This window comes from Pleurotus ostreatus, assembly GCF_014466165.1.
Source record: "Pleurotus ostreatus strain PC9 chromosome Unknown scaffold_6, whole genome shotgun sequence".
NCBI classification, from domain to species: domain Eukaryota; kingdom Fungi; phylum Basidiomycota; class Agaricomycetes; order Agaricales; family Pleurotaceae; genus Pleurotus; species Pleurotus ostreatus.
Window position 1 is genome coordinate 572,175 of NW_023503161.1, and position 15,361 is coordinate 587,535.

Consider the following 15,361-nt stretch of genomic DNA (forward strand, 5'->3'; position numbering starts at 1 on the left):
CTGTATGTAAATACCTTTTTGGATAATGTTATTACTCTAAATATATGGACTTTTAACCGGTGTCAGTAGACGGAACCCGAACTAGCCATACGGACTACTTTCGATCAGTGATCAATAGATATTACTGATCACTGATAAATGCGGGACCTACACCCACAAGTGGTGGCCGCCGTCTACGGTAAATAAAGTTGGGTGAAACCGTGTAATGCGTCTGAATCTTGTGCACAGGCTAGGTACAGGCTCCACGCTATCCCCAATTGAATGCCTAACGCAATGGCTTCCTCGATACAGTTGCGGGGGGTTGAGGATTAGGCGTACGACGAATGATGTTTACTCGGTGGAGGAGGATACGAGTGGATGGACCGCACTCAGTGACCTTCTACGAGACCTATTTGTGAGGTTGAACGTTGAACACCGAACAGTTCGTAGTCAGGGTTTGAACTGTGGCGCTGAACTAGCAGATTAAAAAGCGTGAGGAACCGCTCAGGAACGCTACATCCAGAGAGTATTCACTGCTGGGTGGGAAGAGAGGCAGCAAATGCGATATCGTGCGCCATCGGTGCAATTTTGCCTCCGTTCCAGGGTCTAGAGCGTTGAGGGAGATTTGAACTAACGATGACATAGAAAATCCAACAATTACTTCGCGGTGATTGAAAGTGGCTCACCTATGGCTCTTCGGCGTCTTATAGAGTGTGCACCATCGTGTGCCTCATCATGCCCGTAGACCTGCAGGAGTGTAGACAAAGCGAACGCGCAAAGTACACACCCCAACGGGGACCGTATTGCTGGCTTCTGTCTGAATATCGTCTTCTGGCTTGACCATTCCCGCGACGCTGCGCACTTCTGGTCAACGGTCTCCAGACTACTGGGCGCCAAAGGTGGCGCCACTGTTCTTCTAGCAATTGATTCACTCTCGTCCACCAAACGTAGTACACAGGTAGTGAATATAATCGCGGCTATGACACTCATAATCGCGAAATGAGGTCTAACAAAATCAGAAAGGGGATCCTGAAACTGATAACAGAACGTACTTGGTTGCTACAAGGACGGCTCTCATGGTCACGTAGGTCCCTAATTCCACTGTAGAATTCGCAACAACTAGCGCCAGCACTAGTAACGGCCATATCGATAGGTTTCGAAAGATTCCTCGTTGGGCTGGGGCATGGAGAAGCATGGACGACCATGGTTTTCAACTATCTGCGACTCAGTACTCAGGCCTCAATTGTCGCGCGAATCCCTAAGCCCGCTGCGGAATTCCCAAAAGCCAGCGCCAATGACCGCTACGGCAGTAGCGAGATGCACTGAGCCCATGCTAGTAGCTTTCGAGAAATCTCCCATCGGGTCGGGGACCTCTTCAGTGGGATCTGGAACGAGTCGCGCGTGGAGAAGCATAGACGAAGATAATTAGGAGAGAAGTAGTGCGAGTTTAAGGTGAGGGAGAATATTGCGTTCCAGCATGCAGAAGTCTCTGGCCGTGCTTCCATTGCTCTCAACCAACCGCGACTCTGCGTCCATCGCTGTCAGAGTGAGGGTAGCTGGCAATGGAGAGAAGTACGTGCTTTCCCACGTGACCGCACATTCCCTGAAAAGTGGTGACAGGTAACTATCTTTAAGGAGCGGTAACGTCTGGTAACATACCAAGGTATCAAAGGGTCCTACGAAATGATGATATTGCAATAATTACGGCCAGAATAAAATTGAGTGCAACCTAGATACTTTGAGAGTGAATCGTGCTTTCTCTTCGGCGTCCATCATCTCATAGGCAAATTTGCCATGAGTCTCGATCTTACTCTATGACAACTCTATGAACTTCTCCCTTAGGATAGACCACGCCTCGTCGGTCGGTTGAAAAGTACGGTAAGCCAAGCCAAAGACAGACACCCACCAATCATCCCCGCGTTTTCCTAAGAACGAGTCGACGACCTGCGCCTTTGACAGTTTGTCGCGGCGATCCCCTTGGGCGTTGCTGTAGCGCAGCCAGAAATCCGTAGAAGGGGTAATCCAATGATCCTCCCACATCGCATGATTCGAAAGATGATAAAGAAGCGTCTTCGCGTATTGCAAGGCTGCCCATAGGTGTCCGTCATGGGCGTGCCGAAGATTTACGGTCCTCGAGGTCAGCATGAGGCGTAGTGTCTCCTCAGAGAGTATTTCTTTGCTACGGAGGTCAATGTTCAATACGTCCAACGGTTTCTGATTGCCCTCCTCGGTTTCCTGAAAATGGGGGGGTCAGTTCTCGAAAGTTTATCATGATTTGGGCGAAGCATTACCATGCATCCCACAATAGTTGAGATGGCTTCTCCGGTGTAGACGGCTAGAGCAAGAGACATCGCCACCTCCATCCAGAAGTTGGTGGATAGGTCGGCGCGCGCGTTGAGAGTTTTGACAATGCTTGGATCAGCTGCCGAGCAATAGAAAGGGAGATAGATGATGGCATGCGTAATGTTCGAATGGACTAAGTCGTCGACTGCACAGGAAGAATCGCCCAAGGTGCGGAAACAGTGGAAGACTATGATCGCGTTTCCTCGAGACCGAGGGATAGAGAGGTCCCCACTGCGCGTGGGGTCAGTGACATAATCCACGAACGATTTGTGAAACTGCGGTGTGTCGTCCGTGAGCGTGATTATGGCCTGGAGTTTGTCGAAGATGTTCCGTAGCATAGCGGCGTCCAACCCGAGGAATACAGCAAGGTGTGTAATGGGAAACTGCTTTCTCAGGAAGATGATAGTTCCGACAACGGTCTGAAATAGCAATAGCTCGCCGGGATCGCACAGCGAAAGGGATAGATGAAGCACGGTGCTATACATATTGTCGACAGCTTCAAGTTTGTTTGAGCTCGTGGGGCCTGCAATCGTTCCTTGTATCATCAGGTCCTGGATGCGTTCTGACGGCGGTATGGCCCTTCGTGGATCCAAGATAAACCGGACTGCTGTTGCGGCGACGATAAAAAGCCCAGACGTCATACGCTCGAGCGAGGAAATCTCCGACTCGCTCGCGGTCCATTTCCGGGACGCGGGGTCGGGGGCCTCGATTAACTTGTACTTTAGATAACGGCTAATATCAGGATCCGATACCTGGACAGATGTATTGTTGACATAGAGCAGAGGGTTGTTCGCAATGAGGGTGGACAGATGCTGGTGTGGTCTGGAAGTGAAGAAGATGCGAATGAATGTCAACCTCTCGACGAGGGTCACCAGCCCGTCCCAGATGTCACGACGCCAATTCTCCCCTTCTGAGGACTCAAAGTCCTCGCATTCATCCAGCGCGTCGACAACTATCAGAATGGTATGTGATATGGTGTTGAAGGATTCGAGAGGCTCAATAATGAGTTTCTCAAGTTGGGCAGCTGGCGACTTTTCCACTGCATCCAGTGCCTTTAGCGACTGCTGCGCACGCCCAATCGCCGCAGCAAATGCTTCATCGAAGACACTCAGCTGGTACGCGACAGTGGAAAAGAAGAGACTGTTACTCTTCAATTGAGCGGCGTCCCTTGAAAAGAAGAACGAGGCGCCAAGAATATGAAAAGCGTCCGTACGCTCTGCGACCGTCCGCGCTACTGTCGACTTTCCGAAGCCAGCGTGGCCAGTAAGTAGGTAAATAGGTCTCTCATTTGAGGTGACTGCCCAGCGACCGATTTCCTTGAGGATGTCTATTCTAGTACCAGGGAGACACATCGTCCTCTTTCGGTTGATCGCATTGTTGCTATCGTAGGCTGCGCCGACATGGGGGAGTGATTTGATGTTGTTGGCCTTCATAATCACTAGTAAAGAAGATAAATATAAAAAAACGGGTTCGGCAACACACCAGCGCTCTGTTCTCGATCATCCTTGTAAGCGTAAGATGGCCGGCAAGCGTAACCTCCGCCTGATGACATGCGGCGTCGGCGCGCACGCAAAGCAATCATAGACATTGTGGGCTCACCACAAACACGACGAGCAGTCGCCCTACCTCCTCAAGTGTTTCACGTATCCCAGTAGCGTATTCATTGCTGTTGAGGAACTTGATGAGAAAGTGCCTCTTTTGATCTTCCTCGCAGGGCGCAACAACAACTTCTAGACGACTAGTCAACTTGGAGTCAACGAGTGAGCAACACAATAAGGACATGAGTTACTACGTACCTGCCTAAGTGCTCGAGTGCAGCTTTCAGCTGCTCTGATAGTTCTGGACCTTTCTTTCCCTTCAATGCATTCGCAATCACCCCAGAGATATGGTCACATTGCCTTTTCAAAGAATTCAGGGCATCGATATTCGACTGCGTCTCCTGCGATCGTGCCAGTGTTCAATCGACTGCCATCTAACTGCCAACTCCCGGGGTCTTCACATACCTCATATTTGTCAACAGCTTTGATGACTAGTTGACATGCAGATGCGCCTGGTAAGTTCATGTCCCTCAGAATACCACCCAGCGCGGCAAGACAAGTCTTCACCAAGGGGGCGGCTACGGATGATTTCGTCGATTCGGTCGCGGTTGCATGGGGGTTCCGAAACACATCACGTCTTTGCGCAGCAATAACTCCCATCGTCGACGATCCAGAAGGTAATTGAGAAGATTGTGTGATGACATCGCCTGTGTTATCGTCTTGGCTGGGTGGCGGAGGAGATCCTACTCCTTTGCTCGCGTTTGGCTGCATCATGTGAGCTAACTTTTGCTTCGCGTTCACTTCGTTGTTAAGTACTCACTTTTGTGGTGAAAACGGATTGTAAACGAGTTTTGAACGTGCTGGAGTAGTTGCGTCGCGTAGATCGGACAGGCATGGTACTGGGGTGCGCACTGCTCAAGCTGAAGCCCGAATGGGGGATTCTGTCTGACTAGGAAGCCTTAGCACTCGAACTTGGCTGACTTTGTTCGAAGCTGTTCGCGGTGGTTTTTCACTGTAGAAGCGTAGAAGCAGTGCGGTCGGGTAAGTCGCATTGCGCCCATGTCTGGATGGTCCGAATCACTGATCCAGTGATCATGAAGCAAGTCCCATCGACCACGTGCCCCATTCCTTCCAGGTTCAAGCACAGTTGTACAATTTACACTAAATGATACTGAACATTCGAACGTCTTCCGGTTTCGCCTGTGAGGCGAAGCTACCGTCCATAATCCCATGGACGTAGCAGTCTCCTACGAGTTCCCAAACCCTTTCCCCATCACCACTCACGCCCTTCGGCCTCAGCACGAAAGGTGTCTGACCACCTCGAATGATACATATCACATCCCCCGGCTTCACTTGTGCAGGAGCCAAAGTCATCATACCATGCTTCGTCATGACGAACGCACGATCTGCTATAGTCGATACAGCGGTGGATATAAACCTCGCATGCATGAAGTACTTCTCCATGAGGCGCGCTTTGGCTAGTCGACTATTGACCTGAAGTTCCGCAGCGGTGGCGTTGGGGTGCACGATGAAGCGATACGCCTCGCCCATTGAGGCAGGAGGCTTTCCCAAGGTGCTTCCAGAGTTGAAACGGTCCATGATCAAAGTCCGCCAGAATGCGTCTTCGGGTTGACGAAAGGCAACGAGTGGGTAATTATCGGACGCTTGTGGTTGAACCCGGGAAAAAGACGACGTAATTCCCTCCCATCGCTGGAAGAGGTGCTTGAGCCTTATCCCGTTCAAAAAGCCCTGTGTTTCGGAGAGGTTCCTTTCCATCCATACCGGGTCCTCTTTGGAGAACAAGCCCAAATCCGGCGCCGGGTCTGACAGGACTATTTCGTCAAATATCAGTCCATCGAGATGTATGGTATTGAGGTCAGACGAGAATGATGGGACAGGACCATGCTTCTCTAATCGGTTGCCAAATTTAAAGTAGCTAAGTAGGCCAAGGTTGCCATACCACGCCATGTGCCAGAGCGACGTGAAGCTGTAGATGAGAGGCCGACCCTGTTTGAAGAGGAACAGCTGAACAGGGAGGAAGTAGAGTGTTTGTTTTCCTAACCAAGACACAATATCGAGGGCATTATTCGGCTGTTGTGATCTAAAATTATAGAAAATGCTATGAGATTGGTACAGCAAGGGGGATTAATTTCTCACTCTTACACTTTATGCGTCTTGTCCGGGGTCAGGCGCGCCCACGTAGCAAACCCTCCATCGGCGCTGAAGCCATACTGAGTCATATTCGGTCCCATCATCCTCGGCTCAGAAAGATCAATCACCCAGGAAGGCAAGCCGCAAAGCGTCCTAGTATTGCTCTGCGCGTAGTTGAGCACGCTCAACCCCGTATCCCGCCGCATAACTTGGGCAGCAACCTCCTTGAAGATCTCTACGTCCTCCTTCTCGGTCGTGTAGTCCGGTACGATAGCATCTTTGTCTTCGTCGCCTATAAGACCCAACAGTGCATAGACTTTATCGCGAGGGAGACTAGATTCGAACGCCTGTGTCATATATAGCCAGTTCCCGATTCCCATATGGCCGACGCTAGCCTTTTTAGCATCGTCCATTGCCTGGAGACCCGTTACGACCGTGCCGACGAAGGGAACGTAAGAGAGGGCGGACTGCACAGTCGACGGATCCCGCCTAGATTCCTGATCAAGGGCCCAAGCCCCCAACAGCGTGTAAAACGGATTGGCGGGGGGGACAAAGTACCACCGCGGGAAGTCATACCCCCGCAGCTGGCCAGAGCGCGCCCTGACACGCAGCCGCTGCTCCTTCTGCATCAGCTCCCGGAACCGGTCCATCTCTACCTCCTTCTCGCCGCACCGCACCACGACGTTCTTAGACATGAACAGTTCCTGGACGATCCACATGCGCCCCCACCACGAGCGCGCGAACAGCGCCTGCATCGCGCGCCACGGCGGGTTGATGTCGCTTAATTGTAGTTTGGGATCGTCGACGTCCAGCTTGTGCGAATGGCGCACGAAATCCATGGCGGCGTTGCTGTCGTCCTCTGAGGGCCCAAGCCAAACGCACGTCGTATGCGCCTGCGAATAAATGTCCTTCATCCTCGCCACTTGGTCGGCTTTCTCGATGGGATCCAGCTGGTTGATACACAGGGCATCGACCCATAGCACCTTTTCCTCCTCTTCGTGCCTCAGGCTTTGCAGAGCACTGCCTAGGTTGTACTTAGCATGAAAGGGCAAGCCATTCACGTTGACGAGGGTGTCTCTCCGAAAGAGCGTCCACCACAGCCCGCGAAGATACTGAAATATACCGCGAAATGACCACAAGGACGTGCTTCGCCGGATTGGCTCACCCCATGTGTACGACAGCGCCGTGAAGCGTGGATTATCATCCAGCGACGAAACACGGAGCGTGCATTGGATGCTGGACGATCGTCGTCCTGGGTGAAGCGAGAGAAGACGGATCTGGTTGCGAGTCTTGTCGAGCGGGACTTGGGAGTATAAAGCCTTCGACGCTTCGGACGGCGCTTTCGTAAATGTATGCGATTTGTAAGTTGGATAAAGGGTCGCAGTTGCACCCGTCGCGACTGCAACCAGCGATAACAGCGCACGGCTCGACATTGCCCACAGCGCAGCCTCACCGCAGGCGACTACTCGAGCACTTACTAAAAGTCCCGAAATGCCTTGGGGTGTAGCGCGACTCTGGATCTACCATAATTCATTCAATAAATACTTGTGCAGTGCAGGGTTATACAAAACAATCTAAGGGAATGGAAGGGGGTTGCGCTTGATGGAAACAAAAACATTCAAAACATTGCGACGAGGTGATGATGAGATAATAAAAAATAGAAAACTTAAACCAGGGAGAATTGAAAACCAGAAACTAGATAGAGATCATATGCGCGCCGCGATCGAGCGCTTCTTGCCACGTTCCTTCTCCGCCTCTCTTGCCTTAGTTCTCTGCTGCCTAAGATTCAGCATCATCTCCTTCGCGACAGGAGATAATTCTGAGGAGGACGCGGGGGACGGCGCCATGCCTGGAGGGGGCCTGAACATGCTCGGCGTCACAGCGGTCCTAAACAGCGACGACCTCCCGGTGGAATGTGTGCGCATCGGTGTGAATGGCAGCGGCGCGACGGCCGTCAACGCGTCATTCCCCAGCGACGCGTTCTCCTTCTCAAACTGCGACGTTATCACCTGACTAAGCAGGTCCCTACTTCCCTCGCTCCGCGACGGCCTCACCGGCCGCTTGTCAGCTACGGGCTTCATATTCTCCACGTCTTTCTGCTCGAAGGAGACATCGACGACAGAGATTTGTGAGGACGTTCGGCTGCCTACGCGTTTGTGGCGCGAGGGTATCGCAGTGTAACTGTCGCGAGAGATAGTCTTGGCCGGTTGATTGATGATGGAGCTGGAAGTCGAGTTCGATCGTTCTGCGAGACGTGGCCTGGGAGGGGGACGAGAATGGCTTGTCCTGCGCCTGCCACTGGGTGCCCTGGGCCCTCTGGGTATGCGCACGCCAGAACCGGTCAAAGGGTTTTCGCATGGAGTCGGCGCGGTGACGATCACTTTCGTGGGCCCATTCATGATGACCTTGACTTTATTGAAAGGCGTTGCTTTCACACTCAGTCGATTATCGTCGCCACGAGCTTCTTGGTTTTCATTCTCGTTTATAATTGGGATTTGGGACGCAGGGATAGATGCAGAGGAGCGTTTGGATGGTGTGCGGGGTATAAATGCTGATTGTAAAGTGGACGTGGAGATATGAATGAATGAACGGGTATCCGTGTGCAAGGGTATATTATGTGAGTCTGTGGAGGGTGCAATGGATTCCGCGTCGAAGGACGTATCCTCAGAAAAGTGTGACTTGCCCATATCTGGATTGCAGCCTTCATCAGAGGGCGAACTGAAGGCGCTCGGGGGTTCGGGTAGTGATCGTTCGTCCGCATCGTCATGTCGTTTGTTCGTCAAGAAGCGGAAGATCTGCGACGCGCGCTGCGGTGTCGTAGGATCAGGTGCCTGGTACGGCGATTTACTTATTGTTCGAGAATGCTCGTCCTGGAACGAGTTGTCTGCGGCGCTGCTCAGCTCTACTTCCAAGGAAGAAATGCCGGGGCCGTCGAACGAGGTGATAGAAAGATCGTGATCGGTAGCGAATGACTGTTCGTGTGTGTGAGCGTTTGTGAAATGAGAGTCGAGGTCGTCGGGCGTGCGTAAACCGTACGAAGATGCCGCTGAGGATATGCTTTCCGTTTCCCTACTTGGCTGTCAGTAAAGGCGTCCTTACATTCGGCGTCAAACATACCCTAGGAAACGTTCCGCCCATGATATGTCCCCCTCGACAGTGCTAAATTCCGTGTTCCTGTTGGCGGAGGTAGGCGGTGGGTTGCCGAGGAGCTGCCTCAGCGTCGACCCACTGCGCTTCGTCTGCTGCCGTCCACCGGGGGGCGAGTTGGAAAACGCTTCGTCCGGCAACCTGCCGTGATCGTCATATAGATCGATCAGGCTCGCGACAGACGGGTCCCTCCTAAGTCCGAGAAGATGCGCGTCAGTGTCTATCGGTGTCGGTGTCGCCGGCGGGGAAGGTGTGTCGTCGAACCCGCGGTTGGCGTCGGGGAACTCCGTGGCGGCATGCTGCTTTCGTCGGTGGATCGTCACCGTGTAGGTCCCGCGCTGACTGAGAGTCGAGCTGGCTATGCTGGCGGTAGAGGCGCCGGGAGTTTGGAGTACTTCGTTGATAGGGTGCGCTGCAATGAACGTTAAAAGTATTCAAGACGGTTCAAGTGTCACTCACGCAGAGGATCCAGTGACGAACGGTTACGCTCCGATGATAGGGCATAGCGTGACGACGAGGAGCGTAGCAAGCGGTTGACGGCGTCCTCCTGGTCTTCTTCAATGACCTCGAGATGGCGAGAAGGTGTCCTTGAAGATGGTAACGGCGTTGGGTTGCTGATTGTGGGTTTGCTTTTCTTGTTCTTCTTGCTCCCGACTGAAAAAAGGCGCTTGAGGAAACCCATGTCGCTTCGTTATTCGTGAAACGTGTCGTCGTCGTCGTCGCCGTCGTGGTTGAACGTTTGAACCGAGCTATGCAAGTGCAATCTGAACATGTTCCAAATATGGCCAAATAAACGCGTGATCACGTGCTGCATAGGACTTACTTCGGGATCCTCCATTTGAAGTCCCACCGAGTCGAGGTCTACTCAAGGCCTCCCGCCAAGAAGACGATGGACGCAGAGTCGCGGTTAGTCGAAAACAATGGAAGCACGGCCAGAGACTTCTGTATGCTGGAACGCAATATTCTCTCTCACCTCAAACTCGCACTACTTCTCTCCTTGTTATCTTCGTCTATGCTTCTCCACGCGCGACTCGTCCCAGATCCCACCGAAGAGGCCCCCGACCCGATGGGAGATTCCTCGAAAGCTATCGGTATAGGCTCAGTACACCTAGCTGCTGCCATAGCGGTCATTGGGGCTGGATGTTGGGAATTCCACAGTGGAATTAGGGATCTACGTGACATGAGAGCTTTCCTTGTAGCAACCAAGTATGTCCTCCATCGGCTTTGCGATTCCTTTCTGAGGAAAAATTCTCAGACCTCATCTCGCTGTTATGAGTGTGATAGCTACTATCGTATTCACTACGTGCGTGATACTTTTGGTGGACGAGAACGAATAGGTTGCTGCCGGAAAATCTCATATCCCAAAGAAGAAGATTGTACACGTCGGCCAAAAAAATCCCGCCTTCGTATGCAATCCAACAGACAAGTGCCTTTCTCATCGACGAATCCTTTTTACACTCTCTCAGCGTCGGAGCGCCACACCTTCTTTCCTAGCAAGGCATCTAGAGAGAGAAGAGTCTCTACCTAGGGCGACAAAAGACGACCACAACCTCTAATGACGCTTACGACACTCCCTGTCCCCAGTCCACCATCCTCCAATGACTACTATCGCCCTCTTCGGTACCAATCATCGTTTATGTTGTACTTCACTCCTTCGGAAGCACTATCCATTACCATTTTTCGCTGAAATTGGTCATAGGGCGCTAGCACCGATGGAGCCAAAGTCTGCTATGTTCATGGGAGTATGGATGCCAGATGGTAGCTTCGCCTTGCACGCGATATCCGAAGATATCCGAACGTTCAGTATTGTTTACCTGTGGCATTTCACTGTACTTTTAGGCCAACGATTTCTCAGGACGATAGCTTCTCCTTGACGTGCAAGTGTGCCATGTTGCTTCGTTTCAAGCTAGAGCCTTTTCCTCGGTTTCGAGAAATCACCTTGACAAGTCTCTAGAAGTTGGCTTACAGGCAACGACGATCTTCTCGTATCTTTCCGCCCTTGAGGCAACTGCAACTGCACCTCATGTCTCGTGTTCATCTCCCATCCGCCGGCCTGGAAGCGCGCTGTGGTAGTGACGTCGACTAAGGAACCGATGCGCTTCCCATCATCGGCTACCTACATCCTCGTGCATCTGCAGTCATGCAGTCATCCAGAAACTTCGAGAGGCGGACTTCAACGCCGCAAGAACGTCGATCGACATGTCTGATGCGCTGCCTATCTGCGCTGCCGAGGAGAGATTGCGGTTGAACAGGCGAATTACCCTCCGATTCTGGAATGTGCTGTACCGCATACTTACGCTGCCACACGTGTTGGCATCCGTCCTTGTTCTCGGTCCCTGGATCCAGATTGGACAAGGATCGGAGGGAACGGGTGGGCCGTCTGTATGACGCACTGTGAGAAGGTATGGCAAGAAGAGGCGTATGTGCAGTACACGTTGGAACAACGAGGTCTGCAGCGTGTTATGGGGATCCTAGATAGAAGCGCGTCGAAGCATTGCAGGAACCTGCGGAGGATGTAGAACTACGCAGTCCACATCATCGAATGCTGTCCCATCCAGATTTCGAACAACTCTAACGTCGCCTATGTCCGCTAATGCAAGTCCCTTGATCGTCCGCCGAATGCTTCTGATCATTCGTCTGTGTAGCCGAGGGGTTGGTATCTTGTATCTCCCATTCCCATAAACAATTAATATATCATTCGTGCGCCGATTGAACATACTCGAATATAAGTACATCTGGGAAGACGATGATGACATGAGGCAAGTTCCTCGATATTAGTTTGTATAAACATTATCTAGAGAAAATGTCCGAACTAGGGGGAATTATCTGAAGGTTGAACGAGATGCCTTCCCGAAGGTCTGTTTCGAAGGCTAGGGACTTAAATATTAAATGGTCAAGTCACTAAAAGGATAGAGTTAGCCCGAGTCCCAAGCCATATACGAATGCGTAAAATGCACCTCGCCTATTATCGAGTGCGATCTCACTGAGTAATATTCCTCAGGGCATCTATCATCGTTGGAGGCAGAAGAATCAATTTCTCTGGTACAGTCAAAGAGGAGGTTGCGAACGTCCTCAGAAAGCCGGTTCATTCGCAATTGATGATAAAGATCCCAGCCTGCCAAGGCCTGGGTGCAAGCGATCGCTCCGTTGCCACTAACGAGGGCTTCAGGGTGTTGGCAAGTAGCAGTCAAACTCTGCGCAAGTTGCCCCAAGCATATCGCCTCCAGGTAGGTAGCCCAGTAAAATTCCTCCTTAGACTCGAGGCCCGATTGCACCTCCCCACTCTGTGCCAAAACTAACCGAACTCTCCGTTGTAACGCGAGTGATTGCCGCTCAACTTCGATGGCGTAGTCGTGGAGGCCGTACTCGGCAAGCTTGCTGGCATATCTATGCATGGTGGCAGCGATGCACAAAGACCCGACGTCGTCCGTGTGTGTGTCGACTACCTCTTTGCATATCATGACGATGGTTGATTTGCATATATCCAGCCATTCGGGCGTCCCAGAACCGAACACTATAAGGTTTCCCAAAGCGTGCGAAACGCATGGCGTGAACTTACGGTGCGACGATGCAAGGCGGCGGTAGATCGTGATGATCCAGTTGTTCACTACGGCAGCGTGATGGCTCAGCCCCAATTCCCAAAGGTACGCGTCAAGCCTTAGCAATTGCCTGGCGCCGTACAGCATAGAGATATCGGAAGGCGCGGAGTCGAGCAGTTGGATGGTCTGGAAGACCTCGGTTGCCACCAGACGTATACGACTCGCCTCGGGGAATTCGGATGACGATGGGGGAGGTGGAAGTACCCGCGTGCAGTGGCCCGTCTTGAAATCGAGAACGCGGTCAAAGTCTTGAGGTATAAAGGCACGCTTGGCCCAGACACAGCTGAGGAGGTCTACAACCTTCTGCGCTTGCCAACGGAGGAATTGAGAGTCCATGGCGTTGTCCATGAACTACACAAATCACCGATGCGAAGGAATATAAAGAAGACAATGGCCACTTACCGGAGGAGGGTTGGTCCCAGATGTGTATGAATCAATGAAGAGCCGATAAAAGAGGCGGTCCATTTGATGCATCCCCGCTCGCCTCTCCATCTGATCGACGAGAAGACATTTCTCTATGTTCTGTAGGCGCATGGAGGTGATGTACTGATCGCAGACCTCAGATACGTCGGACGCAATGAGTGGTAGGTTTACTCACTGCGAATTGCCTGTGAAGAGATGAAACATGGTCCCTAAGCCTGGATATCTCGGCCTCGATTTTAGGATTCTTGATCCAGGCAATCAACATGTTCTTGATCATCCCAAGGCGACTATGCTTCGGGGGCTCTATAAGTTTCAGGCAGCGCTCGAGAACGGCCTTCAACTCACTGATGCATGCAAACATTCAGTATTTTCAAATGCGGTGAAGTGACACCTACGAGTGCAAGTTCTGCAAGGACGTGGTCAAAGGGTCGTGCCCAAGTGGTAAACCGCTGTGAAGTTCCTCCTGGCGCTGGCACAGTACTCGTAGTTCCTGAAGCTCGTTTACAATGTGGCGAGCTAGATCTTTGAGCGTTTGACGACTTTCGCTTAACTGCCATCGAGGGTCATCAGTTGGTACCAAACATGCCGGACAATGAAGCAGATGAAGCAGCCTTACTCTATCTACAGAGAATTCGATTCGATTGGCGATGTCTATGAACGTCACTATTGCTGCGGTCATTGATAGAGGGTCCATTGCGGAATGGGGTGGGGGTCCGGGCGAACTGGACGCATTCCCCCGACCGCCCACGGACAGTCTATAAGGAGGGCCTTGCCGTTTTTGTACCACACCTCAACACAGCGTCTGTGACCCTCGGTCTCCTGCAGTCGGCTACCAGGACAGCAAATAGTGTACGTACTGCGTCCACTCTTAGCTTATCCATGCTATTCCCCAACGTGCGTTTCTGGTTGAACGGGTTCACAGACTGGCATTGACCTTGCAGGGCTAAATTTCTTCTGAGGCCTAAGAAATTAGGAATTCGGCCAAAGAGATTGATTAGCTATGTTCAAGACACCGATTACCGGACTTACCCTATCGCATCGAAGTTCTTAAGAGTTCAAGAACGCTTGAGTTAACGCACCAACTTAATGTTAAGTTTCATGTTGTCCTCCTGTCCTATGGGCAGTTCATGGAATAGGTGAAGATGATAAAGGGCCGACCGCTTTCCAGATTGAGGGAAATTCTTTCCAGAGTCGCCGTATTGACTAAAGCCAAAGAGTTAATGAAGAATGAATCAGGAGCAATAATTTGAAGCCTTGACTTTTAACTATATATAGTTTGAACTTCGTAGACTGCCCGCAGGTACGCACCAGCGATACAAGAACCACATCAAACGCAGCTCAAATGGCTCGCTGCCCCATAGACATAGATCTGTTTAGGTCGTTCAGCGCCCCAGCCAAGCCTCAGCCCAACGCAACGGGTGTTGGGATATCCGGCTAAGTGGCAGTAGAATGGGTGACCAACCTACGGCATGGAGTTTAGATTAAGCTACTCTGATCAATCAATCAAAGTGAATTACGACCGCAATAACAACATAATAGTCGGTGGTTGTGCGTATCGTGTGTGAACTAGCGAACTCGTAAGTGAATTCGTAAATTGTCTCTTGCGTTGTCCCTACTACCATTGTCAGAGAAGAGACTTGGATGTTTAGATTTGTCTAGGAGCAGACTTCGAGTGTTGATTGCAACGAAAACAGGGATTCGTTAGAGTCGAATGACTTTCGCTTAAGCTTTATCAACGCCCTCATTGATTAAGCGAGCGTATGAGGAAGGGAGAATAGATTGCTACTGTTGATGACCACGATATCGTAAGGCGAATGCGATGCCATCGAAGGTCAAGTTTGTTTTAGGCGCCTACATTTTCCCGTTGGCTTCACGTTCTCACCGCCTAGTACCCGCAGAATCAGTCTCAGAAAACCAACTCGATTGCTTACATCTACCGTGGTCCTTGTTGCACACTAACGATCAAAGCATGTCGCGCTTCGCACTCAACACGCCGCGTCGCATGGTGAGTGCCTTCATCTCTCTACTTCATTGCACTTCGTGTCAATGTTCCTCTCTCTGTAATAGATTGCCGGGTTCGCAGGCGTACTTGTTGTCGCAGGAGTTGTCTTTTATGCAGCGAAACAGAGGATGGAAAAGCAGAGGAAGGTGGCCTTTGGTTACCCAACATCATGAGGGTGA

The 15,361-nt window shown here is 51.5% G+C and overlaps 5 protein-coding genes across 5 annotated transcripts; 1 reads left to right on the top strand and 4 right to left on the bottom strand.

Moving 5' to 3' along the window:
• Nucleotides 1–1,791: 1,791 nt before the first annotated feature.
• Nucleotides 1,792–4,755, bottom strand: PC9H_008442 (uncharacterized protein; the record flags this gene model as incomplete). The annotated part of the gene is made up of 7 exons (XM_036777952.1): nt 1,792–2,214; nt 2,271–3,749; nt 3,805–3,864; nt 3,922–4,060; nt 4,119–4,261; nt 4,326–4,625; nt 4,681–4,755. The coding sequence occupies 7 exons, from the start codon at nt 4,753–4,755 to the stop codon at nt 1,792–1,794; spliced, it is 2,619 nt and encodes an 872-aa protein (XP_036629380.1).
• A 266-nt stretch (nt 4,756–5,021) lies between these two features.
• PC9H_008443 (uncharacterized protein) lies at nt 5,022–7,444 on the bottom strand (the record flags this gene model as incomplete). The annotated part of the gene is made up of 2 exons (XM_036777953.1): nt 5,022–5,961; nt 6,024–7,444. 2 exons carry the CDS (start codon nt 7,442–7,444, stop codon nt 5,022–5,024), a joined length of 2,361 nt encoding a protein of 786 aa, XP_036629381.1.
• A 273-nt stretch (nt 7,445–7,717) lies between these two features.
• Nucleotides 7,718–9,840, bottom strand: PC9H_008444 (uncharacterized protein; the record flags this gene model as incomplete). Its single annotated transcript, XM_036777954.1, has 3 exons — nt 7,718–9,080; nt 9,129–9,570; nt 9,618–9,840. 3 exons carry the CDS (start codon nt 9,838–9,840, stop codon nt 7,718–7,720), a joined length of 2,028 nt encoding a protein of 675 aa, XP_036629382.1.
• Nucleotides 9,841–10,047: 207 nt separating this feature from the next.
• On the top strand, nt 10,048–10,495 carry PC9H_008445 (uncharacterized protein; the record flags this gene model as incomplete). The annotated part of the gene is made up of 2 exons (XM_036777955.1): nt 10,048–10,364; nt 10,414–10,495. 2 exons carry the CDS (start codon nt 10,048–10,050, stop codon nt 10,493–10,495), a joined length of 399 nt encoding a protein of 132 aa, XP_036629383.1.
• A 1,578-nt stretch (nt 10,496–12,073) lies between these two features.
• PC9H_008446 (uncharacterized protein) lies at nt 12,074–13,874 on the bottom strand (the record flags this gene model as incomplete). Its single annotated transcript, XM_036777956.1, has 5 exons — nt 12,074–13,108; nt 13,160–13,303; nt 13,356–13,524; nt 13,576–13,730; nt 13,797–13,874. 5 exons carry the CDS (start codon nt 13,872–13,874, stop codon nt 12,074–12,076), a joined length of 1,581 nt encoding a protein of 526 aa, XP_036629384.1.
• Between the last annotated feature and the right edge of the window lie 1,487 nt (nt 13,875–15,361).